The 16,464-nt window shown below is 45.8% G+C and overlaps 1 protein-coding gene across 3 annotated transcripts in view; it reads right to left on the bottom strand.

The window, feature by feature from the left end:
• Positions 1 to 16,464, bottom strand: part of TBC1D8 (TBC1 domain family member 8) — a 144,784-nt gene that overhangs the window by 36,362 nt on the left and 91,958 nt on the right. For all 3 annotated transcript variants that reach the window (XM_063594757.1, XM_034952037.3, XM_034952038.3), the window contains exons 3-5: positions 16,037 to 16,155; positions 10,749 to 10,977; positions 7,039 to 7,279 (exon numbers count right to left, since the gene is read on the bottom strand). In XM_063594757.1, coding sequence (XP_063450827.1) covers positions 7,039 to 7,169 — 131 coding nt within the window. In that variant the 5' untranslated portion in view covers positions 7,170 to 7,279; positions 10,749 to 10,977; positions 16,037 to 16,155. The remainder of the gene's footprint in view (positions 1 to 7,038; positions 7,280 to 10,748; positions 10,978 to 16,036; positions 16,156 to 16,464) is intronic.

The raw sequence follows: 16,464 nt of genomic DNA, 5'->3' as shown, positions 1-16,464 counted from the left end.
TTCCATCCTTGTCCGCAGAGCGTGCTGGCTATGTTAGCTTTGACGAAAGTAAAATCAACCCTTACTCCCTGCACGTATCTCACAAACGTGGTTCTAGTCGCCAGTGAGTTCACCTGTCATGTCAGCCTTCCTTCCTAGCTGGGCATCTCTTTCCCCTTAGGACATGGCTGAAGCCAAAGTGAATACATGGTGAGTATTCAAATCACAGAAGCTTGCACTGAGCCACCAGAAGGATGGGAGTACTTGTATTTACATTTATTTTGCACCGAATCCCTCAAATTAAGAATAAGGTGTTCCAGGCTGAGCATGGTGGCTCACACCTGTAATCCCAGCACTTTGGGAGGCCGAGCTGGGCAGATCACGAGGCCAGGAGTTTGAGACCAGCCTGGCCAACATGGTGAAACCCTGCCTCTACTAAAAATACAAAAATTAACTGGGCATGGTGACGGGTGCCTGTAAACCCAGCTGCTCAGGAGGCTGAGGCAGGAGAATCGCTTGAACCCGGGAGGCAGAGGTTGCAGTGAGCTGAGATCGCGCCATTGCACTCCAGCCTGGGCAACAAGAGCAAAAGTCTGTCTCAAAAAAAAAAAAAAAAAAAAAAAAAAAGAATAAGGTGTTCCCGTATCTGAGGCAACTAAACCATTTTGTTCTACCCAGTGCACCTGCTGCCTGAGTTCAATCGGCTTCTCTCTCAGTGGCTTCAGAGCAGCCTGGGCAAGCTGCACACAGTCTCCATTCCCCTTTCAGGGCTGTCCTCGCTTTCCCTGTAGACATCTGTCTTTTGCACGTTTGGGTAGCCAGAGACCAGAAACCTCAAGTTATAAACAAATAAGCAACAGGGGGGACTTTCCTAAGATCTGAGTTAGTTTCCTTCCTCCCTACTAGAAAGTTGTCTTCCAATTTCACCATTCATTAAATATGTATTATATACAAGATAGTTAAATTTCCAGCATAACTGAGATGAAGATATCGTGACTTTGAAAAGATGAGAAATCCTCGAGAAATCAGCTCTTTATGAAGTTTATGACCATCCTATCCTTTAGGTCTGTTTCAAAGCAGATGTTAGTTTTGATGCTAAGTATATCAACTCCTTTTACTGAACACCATCAACAACAAAGCCACTGCTCACAGCCCACTTCTCAGACTTTCCAGTACTTCCTAAGTGCCTTCACTTTTCCTCCGTAGAGAAGAACAGACATTGGTGATGACCTGACATTCAGAACGTGGCCACACAAGCCTGTAGGTCACCGCAGAAGCACCCCTATGAGGATGGAGACCATCCCAGCTACCCCAGCTACACCTACCCTCCAGTGCTGCACACACAGGCCAAAGCAATCACTCTAAGAGAGAGCTACAGCTAAGACTAGTGGGAGAAAGCGCCACCAATCACCTTTTTGTTTTTGTTTTTGAGACACAGTTGCACTCTGTTGCCCAGGCTGGAGTGCTGTGGTGCAATCTCGGCTCACTGAAAGTTCCGCATCCTGGGTTCATGGGATTCTCTTGTCTCAGCCTCCTGAGTAGCTGGGATTACAGGTGCCCACCACCATGCCCAGCTAATTTTTGTATTTTTAGTAGAGATGGGGTTTCGCCATGTTGGCCAGGCTGGTCTCAAACTCCTGACCTCATGATCCGCCCACCTCGGCCTCCCAAAGTGCTGGGATTACCGCGCCCAGCCCAACCACCCTATCTTAACACATGCCATTGATGAGACTGTAAGTAAGGAGGGAATAAATGTGGGTCAACCCGACTCTGGAACAACAAACATCAGATTTGTTGCTGAAGCTGAAATTAATATGTGCGATAATCCATGACAACTATGCAGAAGATTCTAGAAAAGTTACACATTCTTTAAAAAATTCAGCTTAATCCCAAGAGGACCCAAGAAGGTATGTATTTCTTTTATTTCTCTGCAAATCCAGAGTTATATTTGTCTCTCCTACTTTCGGTAAAGATGTATCAAAACAGGTTTCCCTTTCTCTCTCTCTCTCCCCATCCACCCACTAGAATGCTTTGGGAAGAACCCTGTCTGAGCTACACGCCAACTCTCGCTCCCTCTGGTCATTCGGCCCGCATCCAAGAGCCTACTGTGTGTCGGCAGGCTTAACGTTGCTTCCAGGCTTAATGCGTCCCCAAACTCAGGCTGCGTGACAGGCCAGGGCAGCTTGGCTCTCCCATGCTCAGCATGCAGGGACTTCCCATGTGTGCACTAGACAGAAAGCCTGGAGCCATGGCTCCTGCCCTCTTGGATAAGGGAGGGCAAACGCAGTCCTCTGCGGTGAGTTTGCCTCATAAAGGAGCACACAAGGATTTCCAGTGGCTCTACGTGATGTGCCCCCCTCCGAGAGACCCATGGCCAGGAGGTGGCTCCCGCCTGTCATCCCAGTGCTTTGGGAGGCCGAGGCGAGAGGATCACTTGAGACCAGGAGTTCAAGACCAGCCTGGCCAACATGGCAAAACCCCATCTCTACTAAAAATACAAAAATTAGCCAGCATGGTGGTGCACACCTATAATCCCAGCTACAAAGGAGGCTGAGGCAGGAGAATCACTTGAACCCAGGATGTGGAGACTACAGTGAGCTGAGATCACGCCACCGCACTCCAGTCTAGGCAACAGAGCAACATTCTGCCTCTAATTAATTAATTAACTAAATCAAATAAAATCAGGGAAATATCAAGCTTTCTGAATCTAAAAACAAGGCCAGATCCACGTGCTTTTCCTCAAAGCCCAAGTCTGTATATAAAATATTTCATTTCTCAAATGTGTGTTTACTCAGAATACCTTTCTTCTGTGACCCCCCCGAGGAGTCCTAAGGAAATGTGGATGAAGCTGCCATGCAGCTGCTAAGTAAGACACACTGCAGCCCACGGCCACTAGGCTCACCTGGCTGTCCCGCGCCAGCACAGGCGGTCGGCACGAAGGGCCCCTCATTCCTTTGGAAATCCGTCTGCACTGAGCACCTAAGAGACCAGGACCCTGACAACACAGGGCATCCGTAAGGCTCTCTGACACTCAGAAAAAGGCTCATCCCTCCATCCTCTTCCTCCTGTCCTGTCCTAGAGAGAACCACCTAAGCCAACCTGCTGACAATCACCGAGCAGCTTGGGGACTGGGGTTGTGGAGGGTGAGACATGGGCCTTCTCTTGCCAGGTGGGGCCTGTCAGGCTGCAGGAGCCCCTGGGAGATGTCTTAAGTGGGCCAAGAGGACTCTGAGGCAGAGGAGGACTCGAGCGAGAATTAGAGGGATGAAAAGTCAAATAAATTACACAAAAGCGGTCCTAGTGGGAGCCGAGAAAGAAGAGCAGGAAAAGGGAGAGTGGGGGGAGGGGAGGAAAGGGGAAGGCCAAAGAGGGTCTGCAAAGCCAGCCAGACCCGAGAGTTCAGAATCTGCCAGGCCATGAGGGACCAGGTTTCCCTGCTGAGGACACCTGCCTCTGGGCAGCCGCTATTCATCTTTATAAACCGGCAGAAAGAGCCTGCCTCGTGGGAAACAGAGTTTCCATTTACTGCACCGCTTTAATTCAGCTCTCCTCCAGCATCTTCAGCCAGTCAAAACAGATTGTAATTTGATTTAATGAAGCCCATCACTCTCCAACTACCCTCCCCCCAAAAAATAGCCGAATACACTTTTTTTCACCCCACCATTCCCAACTTTGGGATATATCTTTTCTGTTTTGAGATTTCAGGATGGTCTTTTTTCCTTTCCGCTTCCCTCCCTCTGTTCCCTCTGTGGGAAGCTCCTCAGTCACTCTGCCCTCTTGGACTCTGTGGCTATGATGCAGGGATCCCTGGCCCAGGGCCTCCCCTGCGCCCTGTGAGGGCTGAGCCAGGTGACTCCCACGCCTGGCAACTCCAACCAGCCCAATCAACCGAGGGTGACAATGCACCCCCTACCCTCCCTGCTCCCAGGGGAGCTGCGAGCGGCTTCGCACTGTGGCCATAAGTCCTGCTGGAGTGGCCACACATGGCAATCATGACTAATTGGCAATCTGAGGCTCACCCGGCTCGTGACCCCAAGGGCACCTTTCTGCAGCCATTATCTGGGAAGGGAAGGGAAAAGGGACCAACCAAAGAGAGCCAGGGAGCGAGCATGAAGAGACTGTTTTCCTCAGCTTTCAAACCTGGGCTCTCCTGGCAAGGCTTCAAGAAGACTGAGTCATTACCTGTTTATACCCACAGGCCCACGTCTCCAAGACAAATGCTACAAATGAGAACTGGCCAGGAATTGGGAGGCAAGGTACATGCCTTTCACTTTCTGAGAAAGCTGCTGAACCTGCAGTCAACAGCTTGGCCCAGAGGCCTGCAGCCCCATCACAGGGCCAGGCCCACGCACCTGCAGGCACCCTGGCAGCTCAGCCCTGGTCAACACCAGGCCCTTTTTAGCCTTTCCTCTCCCCTCTTCTTTCTGATAATTCCCAGGGTAGAAGACAGAGGGGGAATGTCTTGTAGAATCTCCTTGAATTCTGGAATGTAAATGAAGGCTGCCAACTGATGGCTTTTCTCCAAAACCAGTTCTCTTACCACAAGGGATTTGGTGCTACAGACCTTCAATGTATTCTTTCCTCCCTTCCACCCAAAACCAAAAAACACCACATCTGGAAGTGAAGCTGTGCCGGGATATCAGTAGATTTGTGAGGAATCACCGGAAATCCCAGCGCTGTGGGGCTGGCCAGAACAGCTGCTAGCAGGCCTCCGACTCCTGCAACTACACGGTTGCACTCACACGCCCATGCGCCCCACACACACAGGGAGAGGGGGAGAAGCTTCAAATGGTGCTCCTGTGAGCCCTCTAGCAACTCACACAAGCCAGGCTTGTTGCTTCGGGGCTTCCTGCGACTTTCCCATTTTTAAGATATCTTTGTAAGCTGCACTAAAAGGACTCAGATACCAACTACTGTAGAGGCATTTGAAGAAATACAGGAGGGCATGGCACCCACTGTACTGGACTGTCTTGCTTTTAAAACAGGTGCTCCTAAGATGGAGGCTGAGAGACCATGATGGGGAGCCTGGGGCTGAGAGGTGCAGGTCCAAATCCCAAAGGACACTGCCCCAAGCGTGTCCTTTCACAGGGGGCAACGAGCACCCCCTCACCCTCCATCTCAGATTATCAGAGGTGGCACAAGACCATGTGAAATTCCTTGGAATCTTAACCAAAAAAATCAAGAGCATTTGTGTTTGATTTCACCTAACTCATGACTACACATGATCCATTTTAAAACAAATGGACACAGTAGGAAGGGGCTTTGAATTCTTTCTGAACACATCAAAACCTCAGCATGCTGCCGTTCACAGGCCATGAATGAAGGGACACTCTCTCCCCAACACATTGAGAAAAGACAGAGGACAGTGCACGGATTTCAAGAATAATAAGTCTTTTTTTTTTTTAAAAAAAAAACCACTATATTATTACTGAACACTAACTTTAGAGCTTTGAAGGAACTTGGCATGTCATCCAGCCCAAGTATGGCAGACTAAATCTCAGAAAAATCACATTTGAATATCAGTATTTGTCTTTTCACAACTTATTTCACTCAACATAATGTCCTCAAGGTTCATCCATGTGGTAGCGTGGGTCAGAATTTCCTTCCTTTTCAAGGCTGAGTAATATTCCATTGTGCAGCTCACATTTTGCTGATGACTTCATCTCTTGCTGGACACTCAGATTGCTTCTACCTTTTGGTGACTATGAATAATGCTGCTGCAAACACGGGCATACAAATAGCTCCGAGCCCCTGCTTTCAATTCTTTAGTGTATATACCCAGAAATGGAATTGCTGGACACTAGGATAATTCTGCTTTTAATTACTTTTGCACCAAGATAATAAAAAATAACTAGTGGTTCTTTAAAAATTAAAAATAAAAACTTTGGATAATAAAGTTGAACTTCCTTAAAGCAACAAACAATTCAAACAACTATCTCACAAGTCTCTAGGATTAGTATCAATTTGTGGCAAACAAACCACGTAGCATACTGACTTACACTGTTAGTGAGGCATATTTCTGATGACAAAGTGGTACCAAAAATAGGTCCAGCTGTCCTGAAAATGTTTTCTACAAACTAATTTCCTGTGAAAAGACAAAATGTCAGCCAGGCACAGTGGCTCACATCTGTAATCCCAGCACTTTGGGAGGCTGAGGCGGGTGGAACATGCGGTCAGGAGTTCAAGACCAGCCTGGCCAACATGGTTGAAACCCCGTCTCTACTAAAAATACAAAAATTAGCTGGGCGTGGTGGTGGGCACCTGTAGTCCCAGCTACTCGGGAGGCTGAGGCAGGAGAATCGTTTGAACCTGAGAGGCAGAGGTTGCAGTGAGCCGAGATAGCACCATTGTACTCCAGCCTGGGGGACAGAGAGATTCTCCATCTCAAAAAACAATAAAAAAAGAAAAAGAAAAGACAAAATGTCTTAATGTTCACTAGCAAAGCACAGTGCTCCACAGATTTCTATTATGCAGCTGCCCATGCTACATTTCTTTTTTTTTTTGAGACGGAGTCTTGTTCTGTCGCCCAGGCTGGAGTGCAGTGACGGCATCTCAGCTCACTGCAAGCTCCACCTCCCGGGTTCACGCCATTCTCCTGCCTCAGCCTCCTGAGTAGCTGGGACTGCAGGCGCCCGCCACCACACCCAGCCAATTTTTTTGTATTTTTAGTAGAGACGGGGTTTCACCATGTTAGGCAGGATGGTCTTGATCTCCTGACCTCGTGATCCACCCGCCTCAGCCTCCCAAAGTGCTGGGATTACAGGCGTGAGCCACCGCACCCGGCCCTACCCTTACTACATTTCTAAAAGCATTCTTTATGAAAATCAATTTTGAAATAATATCTGAAAACTTGAAGTCCACTGCATAAATGAAATGAGTAATCATCATTTCTGTCATATCTCTGTCGAGATTAACGACATACGAAAATCTGGATTATGCCACAAGGGAAATTTAAATCTAACATAACCAAGGCTAACAAAAGCACTTGTACATAAGGGATGGGCACAGCTTATGGGTCCCCCGTGCGGGTGGGAGACACTCTAGAACAGTCGCTCTCACCTCTTGGTGATCTGGCTCGGCTCCTGCAGATCGGGGTCGAGGTCAAAGACCTCATTATCCAGCAGCCTTCGCAGCGTCACGTCGGCCAGCTGCTCCATGACCTTAAACACCTCATCCAGGTTCAGGAACATGGAGAAGTCACGCTCCTTATTCTGCGTGGTGATTCGGATGGTATCCGTCAGAAAGACATTAGACGTTCTTTCTAATTTCTGGATATCAACCCACGGAACTACAAGTTTAACTGTAAGAGAAAAGGGTGAAATACATATTATGCCATGAAATTTGAGCCAAACTTGAGTGTGTCAGCAAGCAACTATCCAAAGCTCTCCTTAGGCCAATGTGTAAATGCCTTTTTAAAAAATCTCTTAAGTTCAGGGATACAGGGATACACGTGCAGGTTTGCAATATAGGTAAACTCATGTCATGCGGGTTTGCTGTACAGATTATTTCATCACCCAGGTGTTAAGCCTGGTACCCATTAGTAATTTTTTCTGATCTTCTCCCTCCTCCCACCCTCCACCCTCAAATGGGTGCCTATGTCAGTTCTTCCCCTGTATGTGTCCATGGGTTCTCATCATTTAGCTCCCACTTCTAAGTGGAAACATGCGGTATTTGGTTTTCTTGCGTGTTAATTTGCAAAGCATAATGGCCTCCAGCTCCATCCATGTTCCTGCAAAGGACATGAGCTCATTCTTTTTTATGGCTGCATAGTATTCCATGGTGTACATGTGCCACATTTTCTTTATCCAGTCTACCAATGATGGGCATTTAGGTTGATTCCATGTCTTTGCTATTGTGAATAGTGCTGCAATGAACATACGCACGTATGTGTCTTTATGGTAGACGATTTATATTCCTTTGGATATACGCCTAGTAATGGTATCGCTGAATTGAATGGTAGTTCTACTTTTAGTTCTTTGAAGAATTGCCACACTGTTTTCCACAATGATTGAGCTAATTTACACCAGCAATACCATTCTGGACATGGGAACAGGCAAAGATTTTATGATGAAGATGCCAAAAAGCAATTGCAACAGAAGCAAAAACTGACAAATGGGATCTAATTAAGTGAAAGAGCTTCTGCACAGCGAAAGAAACTATCAACAGAGTAAACAGAAGCCTACAGAATAGGGGAAGTTTTTTGCAAACTAGATATCTCACAAAGGTCTAATATCCAGCATCTATAAGGAACTTAAACACATTTACAAGAGAAAAACAAACCACCCTGTTAAAAAGTGGCCAAAGGACACGAACAGACACTTTTCAAAAGAAGACATACATGCGGCCAACAAGCATATGGAAAAAAAAAGCTCAACATCACTGATCATTAGAGAAATGCAAATTAAACCCATAATGAGATGCTACCTCATACCAGTCAGAATGGCTATTACTAAAAAGTCAAAAAATAACAGATGCTGGCGAGGTTGTGGAGAAAAGGAAACATTTATATGCTGCTGGTATAAATACCTTTAAACCAGAGCAGGAAAGAAGAGCACAGACCACTTGCCAGCTGTTGGTCAAAACCCAACTCATGTTCTAATGGTTTTCTTAAAGATCTCAGTAAAACTTCCCAAGCTGCTGGCTACTGCATGTTGCAAAGGAACACTATTCTGAAATACCAAGTTAACAACATATACCTTTCTCAAGAATATTTAAACTTCAACAGTTATGCAAAAGTTTCTGAATCTACATAAATTCTGGTTTCAAAAACAGCATTCACGGTGTAAGCTATGGGAAAAAGAGGTGTGTAAATGAGGATCATTCATGATCTCGTTCAGAGAAATGGACTTAACATTTAGCCTGTGTCAATAACAGTTGTTAGAGTCTTAGAAGATAGAGTATAAGCAGTTTTTATGAAACTTTTAAAAAGTAACATAGTACAAACAGTACATTTTAGAAACACCTGGTCTAGTCTCAGAAAGGTTTCTAACAGCAGTAGCCAGGGCTGGCAATACAGAGCCAGCAAGGAGAACAGAAAGTCTAAACATCTGACGGCTTGCTGTCATCAGAGAGGCATGCAGAACACCTGAAAATCAGAAATGTCACTACATATTAGGAATCATTTATTTTTCCTAAATCTTTTTTTTTTTTTTTTTTGAGGCGGAGTCTTGCTTTGTCACCCAGGCTGGAGTGCACTGGTGCAATCTCGGCTCACTGCAACCTCCGCCTCCAGGGTTCAAGCGATTCTCGTGCTTCAGCCTCCCGAGTAACTGGGACCATAGGCGTGCACCACCGTGCCTGGCTAATTTTTGTATTTTTAGTAGAGGCGGGGTTTCCACTGTGCCTGACCTATTTTTTCCAAATCTTATCCTCCTAACACAATAAGGTTTAGTGATAATCACTAATAAGTGTCAGAAAACAATTCATTTGCCTTTTCAAATAGAGAATGACTGCTTTTATTTTTACCATTTCTTTCCACTTATCTTGCAATACCACTTTCAGTGCTTTAATAATTTTAAAGGCCAAATTTCTGCATCAGGCTCAACAATAAACTTCTCCAGCTACTTCTAGCTGCTTTCATAAAAACTCTTTTATACACAGGTATATGCTCCACCTACACCACCAACTTTCATTCATTAAGTATCTCCTTTGCGAAGCGCCTGCCCTGCATTGAAGGAGCTTGTTCACACAGAGAAAACAGACATGCATGTTAGTAAGTGACCACTGACTTGCTGGGACCCAGCATAAAAATGCAAATACAGTACAAATAATACAGGGATCAGGGAAGGCTTTTGGATGTGACAAAATCTGAACTGAATTTTGAAGGATGACGGATGAATAGGAGTTTCCAATAGGCTAAGTACAGAGAAAGGAAAGAAGGCCAGGTGTACTTTGAAAAGCATTTCAAAAAGAAGGAAGGTGGCCAAGGTTAGGTCAGGGCACACTCCGAGGGTGTGGAAGGGCTGTGCAGATAGGGTGTATATCCTAGAGCATCAGAACCAAGGCTGGCGAGCTGGAAAAGGAACACCACGTGCCAGAAGCCAGCCACAGCAGACACTCAAGAGAAGCTCCTCTCACTGGTTCAACTTGAAATATAAATGAAGAAAGAAAACAAAATCACACACTCACATATGCAGCATCCATACTACCCAACATGAGCACTTGAAACAATATTTGGTTCTGGAAGAAGTGTCCGTGGGAATGACTTTTTAAACACTCAATACACAATTGACACTTGTGGCTTCTCTTTTTCACCTTGGAATCCCATTGCCTAGGACAATTCCTGCCACTGGATAAATAGGTGAGCAGTGAATCAGTGCATGAATCTCAAGGAAATAGTGAAGAATTCCCCTTCTGGAAGCGACTGCATATCCAGCCAGTCTTCCAAGGGGCAGTCCTGACCTTCAGCGCCAGGAATTTTTTTAATGGCCTGCTTTGTTAAGAAGCAGGAACATGTTCTCCACTTTGAGAAATATTAAGCCATCAGTGATAACACTATGTTTTCTAAACAACTTGCAGTAGTAAAAACCCTTTAGTGGCTATATAAAGTGAACTATACAGGATGTTTCTTGAAGCAGTAGAAAAAGTGAATTCTCCAGATCTAATCCCCTGCTAGCAGTAGCATATATAAGTAATCAAGTGTCACCTGGTGTCATCTCCACCATTTATTTAAATCTGTCCAACTCTTCCTGTTAACGGCCCTTCCTGGGAGCAGCGCTGAGTCCCTGGGGCCAACTTTATCTTGGAAGAGCCTGCCAGGCCTCACTTACGTTCCTTGCCCAGGAAGAAGGAGTAGAAGCAGAGGTGGTTGATGCTGAGGTACAGCCAGCCCTGGCGGGGCACCCTGCCCTTCCAACAGCAGCAGGAGTAGTAGGTGACCAGCTTCTCCGCCTCGGGGAAGTTGAACCTGGCCTCGAACTTCACCAGGGCTTCTCGGAATTTCTCGGGTTCCTCCTCCTGCTCGGCGAGCCTGCTGCTGGTCTCCTCGGCTATCAGAGCCTGACACACAGAGATGACAGTCCTTGCTCAGTGAGCCAGCAATGGGAAGGCAGGGGGTGCAAGGGACAGGAAGCAGGAGGGACTGAGGCGCACAGGTCCCCGAGAAGTGTGCGCTGCTTCAACGACAGACACACCTGACGAGGAGAATGGCTCAGCCGTGTCATCCGTCAGCCACCCAGACACACGGCTGCTGCAGAAAAAAAAGGAATGGCAGTCGGGGTCAGAAAACCCAAGAACCAGTCTCTCACTCGGCCACTTACCGATCATGAGGCTCTGGGCAAATCATTTGACTTCTAAGCCCGGTTCTCAAACAAACAATCATTTTCTTTTCTTTTTTCTTTTTTCTTTTTTTTGGAGACGGAGTTTTGTTCTTGTTGCCCAGGCTGGAGTGCAGTGGCACGATCTCAACTCACCGCAACCTCCACCTCCTGGGTTCAAGTGATTCTCCTGCCTCAGCCTCCCAAATAGCTGGGATCACAGGCACGCACCACCACGCTGGGCTAATTTTGTATTTTTAGTAGAGACCGGGTTTCTCCATGTTGGTCAGGCTGGTCTCGAACTCCCAACCTCAGGTGATCCACCTGCCTCAGCCTCCCAAAGTGCTGGGATTACAGGCATGAGCCACCACGCCCGGCCACAAATGATCATTTTCTAAATCTTCCCGATAGGCATATGAGGGTAAAAGGACTGGGTCAGGCCTGTGAACTCAGCATCAATCCCAAAGAACTACCCAACTTTAAGATAAAAGTTAGTCCTTTGAGCGTCCAGGTGTGGTGGCTCACACCTGTAATCCCAGCACTTTGGGAGACGGAGGTGGGCAGATCACTTTAGGCCAGGAGTTCGAGACCAGCCTGGCCAACATGGTGAAACCCCATCTCTACTAAAAATACAAAAATTAGCCAGGTGTGGTGGTGCACCTGCAATCCCAGCTACTTGGGAGGCTGAGGCACAAGAATCCCTTGAACCCCGGAGGCAGAGGTTGCAGTGAGCCAAGATTGTGCCACTGCACTCCAACCTGGATGACAGAGTCCTCACAAAAAAAAAAAAGTCTTTTGAGAAAAACTCATGAAGATCTTCCTCATTAGGTTAAAAAATGTTGGTATTTAAGGCTACCACCTGCCTGTGTGGCTCACTTTGTAGCCTTAAATGGATATTGGCCAAGGTTCCCAAGGTCATAAATAACCTCCAAAGCACTCAGGTCTATGGGAAAACAAAACATCTAAATCTATAATTTTTTGCCAAAACTGAGTAACAAGTAGTGTCCTTCATAATCTGGGGTGGTGGTAGAAGGGCCTAGAATTCAAGCTTGTGGCCTATTTGTTCCTAATTGACAACTCATTGCTTACATCAGAAATCTGATTTCCCATCCCTGGGAGCTCACCACAAAATCCTTCCCTGAGAATATCTTCTTGGTACCTTCATGTGAGCAGCTGTTTAGGAACTCCTGGGCCCCAAGCCTCACATGTGCTACCTGATTATAAAAATACATTTATAATTCAAATCCCAGCTACTCAGGAGGCTGAGGCAGGAGAATCATGTAAGCCCAAAAGTTTGAGGTTACAGTGCACTATGATGGCAACTGTGAACAGCCACTGCACTCCAGCCTGGGCAACACAGCAAGACCCCATCTCTAAAAATACACACATACATATAAATACTTCTATCATTTATTTTTATTAACATTTCCCTTTTTTTTTTTTTGTAGGTATGTCTCATGAAAAGCTATGTCCCTCAAGACTACTTTTTGGGTATTGTTATGAAACCCTGCACTACTTTATAAGCTATTTTCAAAATTAAACCTGAGCACTGACATTAAAATAACAATGTAATGTAAAATTATTATTATTATTATTTTCTTTTTTTTTGAGACAGAGTCTCGCTCTGTCGCCCAGGCTGGAGTGCAGTGGCGTGATCTCGGCTCACCGCAAGCTCTGCCTCCCGGGTTCATGCCATTCTCCTGCCTCAACTCCCGAGTAGCTGGGACTACAGGTGCCTGCCACCATGCCTGGCTAATTTCTTGTATTTTTAGTAGAGACGGGGTTTCACCGTGTTAGCCAGGATGGTCTCGATTTCCTGACCTCATGATCCACCCGCCTCCCAAAGTGCTGGGATTATAGGCGTGAGCCACCGCGCCCGGCCTAAAATTATTTTTAAAAGAAATCTGGAGGCTGATGAAATTTCAAGTGATTTTTATTTTCTTCATTATGTTTTTCTCTATTTCCCACATTTCATTTAACAAGACATTATACATTAATGAAGTTCTAGTTAAGAGAGATGAGTATTTTTGAAAAGCATATCTAATATATAATGAGTGCTGAGCTCTCCCCTTGCCCTGGAAGTGAGGCGTGGAGGGGTCTTTATGAAGGCTCCGGAGCAGACAGGCAGCAGGCACGGCTGCAGGGTGGTACCCAGTGGCTCCTGATGCAGGCATGAGGTGGCCGTGCTGACCCCTGCTTTCCTTGAAGTGTGGTTTCTGGTTATAGGCACAGCTTGAAACAGGGATTTTTTTAAAGTTTTGTAGAGTCATCAAAGGTTCAGGATATGAGTAGGAAAGCCTCTATTCCCAGATCCTTAGGATTTGGCCAGAGGAAAGGGAGATCAAATGTCACGCTGTGCTCCCAGGCTCAGGCCAGGCAGGCCCCTCACTCCCCAGCCCTGCCTCCTCAGGAATTATTTTTCAAAGCATTTTAGCTTCAAAGTGTCAGGGACTAGAATATGTCACCCCAAAATATGCCACTTTGGCATAAGGATTATTTTGAGCTGAAGAAAACTGAGAAACCACAAACACCAAAAAGGCTCTCTGTCTTCCCCTGGCATTTGCCTAAAAACAGGACCTGTTTTTAAAGGTCCATTTGTCGAGGTGTGTCCTGCTCCTGTACCAGAAAGAGGACTTTGACTCTCAATCACCAGAAACAGCTCTTGACCCTCCCAAGTCCAGAAACAGCCCTGAGAGGAATCTACATAACAAACCTCGCTAAAATAATCCTTAGCTTCTATGAGTTTCCCACACAGTACACTGCCCCCAAAAACCTAAAGGCCTTTTCCCTAGTCTTGTCACCTTTCTACAAATGCACTGTTCTTTGCTGAGATGCTATGTAAGCCCAAGTGCTAACCACCCCTGTGAGTTACTCATCACTGAGTTTCTGTTACATATATGCATGCTTTTGTGTTCAAATAAAGTCTGTTTGGCTGGGCGTGGTGGCTCACATCTATAATCCCAGCACTTTGGGAAGCCAAGGCAGGAGGATTCCTTGAGCCCAGGAGTTCGATCAGCTTGGGCAACGTAATGAGACCTCGTCTCTACAAAAAATAAAACATTAGCCAGGTGTGGTGGTGTGTGCTTGCAGCCCCAGCTACATGGGAGGCTGAGGCAGGAGGATCACTTGAGCCTGGGAGGTCAAGGCTGATGTGAGCCACGATTGCACCACTGCACTCCAGCCTGAGTGACAGAGCAAGACCCTGTCTCAAAAAAACAACCAACAAAAATAAACTCTGTTTTTCTCTTGTTAATCTTTTGTCAGTGTAATTTCCAGGGCCCCAGCCATGAAATCTAGGAGAGTCAAGGACAAGTTTTCTTATTCTACAGAAGCCGTTTTAAAATCACTGTAGCGAAAGTTAATTTTCTTCCTCCAAATTAAGAAGAGCAACACCTAAATCAAATAACCACTACAACTTGCATTAGACCAAGAAATGCAGGGTAAGTGTGAAAAATAGTGCTGAATGGGGCCTTTCTGTAGCTACCCCAGTATGATCTGACCCAGGGAAGTGAGAGCCACAGTTGGCTGGGCCAGGATGAGGGCTGACCCGAGCCCACCAACGCCTAGCCCACCCCCTAACCCCACAGGCCAGGTATAACTCCAAGAAGACATTGTCAAGCTGGCTGGACTTGGGATGCCTTCCCTTTCACCAAATCCCACAAGTAACCCCCAGTCCCCAAAGGAAAAAATTTTGTTCCTCCAAAATCAAAAATCTGCTTTGACACCCTTTACTAAAAGCCATAGCACTTGACGTATTAGAAAGCCAAGCTTTTTGCAGAAAACAAACAAAATCGAAGGGCTAGGAGGTTTTACCCTAAGGAAGGAAAACTGTATCATACGCTAATGTGTTAAAGTATTTAATGACAGAGTTAAATTTAGAATGAGAAACCATCTCTCCCAACCCGATGGGGCTTTTAAAGCACTGATTACCCATCATGTTATTGCAGTGAGGCCAGTTATATAAGACTGTAACTCACAGGAGGTATCACAGATACCTCCCAAAATATTCCTCTCTTGCCAACTCAAAACTTAATTGGCTTTCATTACATTTAATTTACATATTTTAAGAATAAACATCCACTTCTAGCAGGAGGAAAGTGGTAGATCCAACAGAACAGTGTGACAAGATGTCACAACTGCAAAAAAAAAAAAAAAAAAAGGTGATTTAAGAAGTCAAATAATGTGTTGCTCTGCGGAAACATAAATCTTAACATTATTTTTTTTTCCTGGGATAAAAAAAGGCCTTCACTCCTGTAAAGGATAACAAAAACTAAGTCTGAGAATAAAGTCTTTTTTATTTTTTATTTTTTTTTTGAGACAGAGTCTCGCTTTGTCGCCCAGGCGGGAGTGCAGTGGCTCTGTCTCGGCTCACTGCAAGCACCACCTCCCGGGTTCACGCCATTCTCTTGCCTCAGCCTCCCGAGTAGCTGGACTACAGGTGCCCGCCACCATGCCCAGCTAATTTTTTTGTATTTTTTAGTACAGATGGGGTTTTACCGTGTTAGCCAGGATGGTCTCGACCTCCTGACCTCGTGATCTGCCTGCCTCGGCCTCCCAAAGTGCTGGGATTACAGGCGTGAGCCACTGTGCCCAGCCAAGTCTTTTTTTTTTAACATGTCAGGTGTATTTTGCTAGACTGACTACAAAGTTAAGACAGGTGATAAATGAAACTTATTTGGCATTACGTATTGAGCCAAAAAGTTCAGTTAGTAGGAAAAACTGTTAGTATGCTACAGTGTTCGGAATGTCTTAAGGAAGAAAGATGGAAAGATGGGGAGAAACATTAAACTCAGGGGACCTACCTTTACCTTCCCTTTGACAAAACTGGCAATGTCATCTTTATTATCAAAGACGGACAAGGTGTGGAGGAGATTTTGTTCCAGCCAGTCCCAGTGCTGATTGATTTCCTCTAATGTTGCACCTGGATTCAAACAGAAAAAGATACAGAGATTTAAAAATGCAATAGAAGTAATTCCTAGAACATTAACTCATTTTCCAAATATTGTGTATCCCCATGTTGATGTTAAAACATCTGGCCTTGGCCAGGTGCGGTGGCTCACGCCTGTAATCCCAGGACTTTGGGAGACCAAGGCAGGCGGATCACAAGGTCAGGAGATTGAGCCATCCTGGCTAACACGGTGAAACGCTGTCTCTACTAAAAATGCAAAAAATTAGCCGGGCGTGGTGATGGGCACCTGTAGTCCCAGCTACTCGGGAGGCTGAGGCAGGA

Source organism: Pan paniscus, chromosome 12, assembly GCF_029289425.2.
Source record: "Pan paniscus chromosome 12, NHGRI_mPanPan1-v2.0_pri, whole genome shotgun sequence".
Classification (NCBI taxonomy): domain Eukaryota; kingdom Metazoa; phylum Chordata; class Mammalia; order Primates; family Hominidae; genus Pan; species Pan paniscus.
The sequence above is the reverse complement of the archived record's forward strand: the minus strand, read 5'-3'. Positions and strand labels throughout refer to the sequence as shown.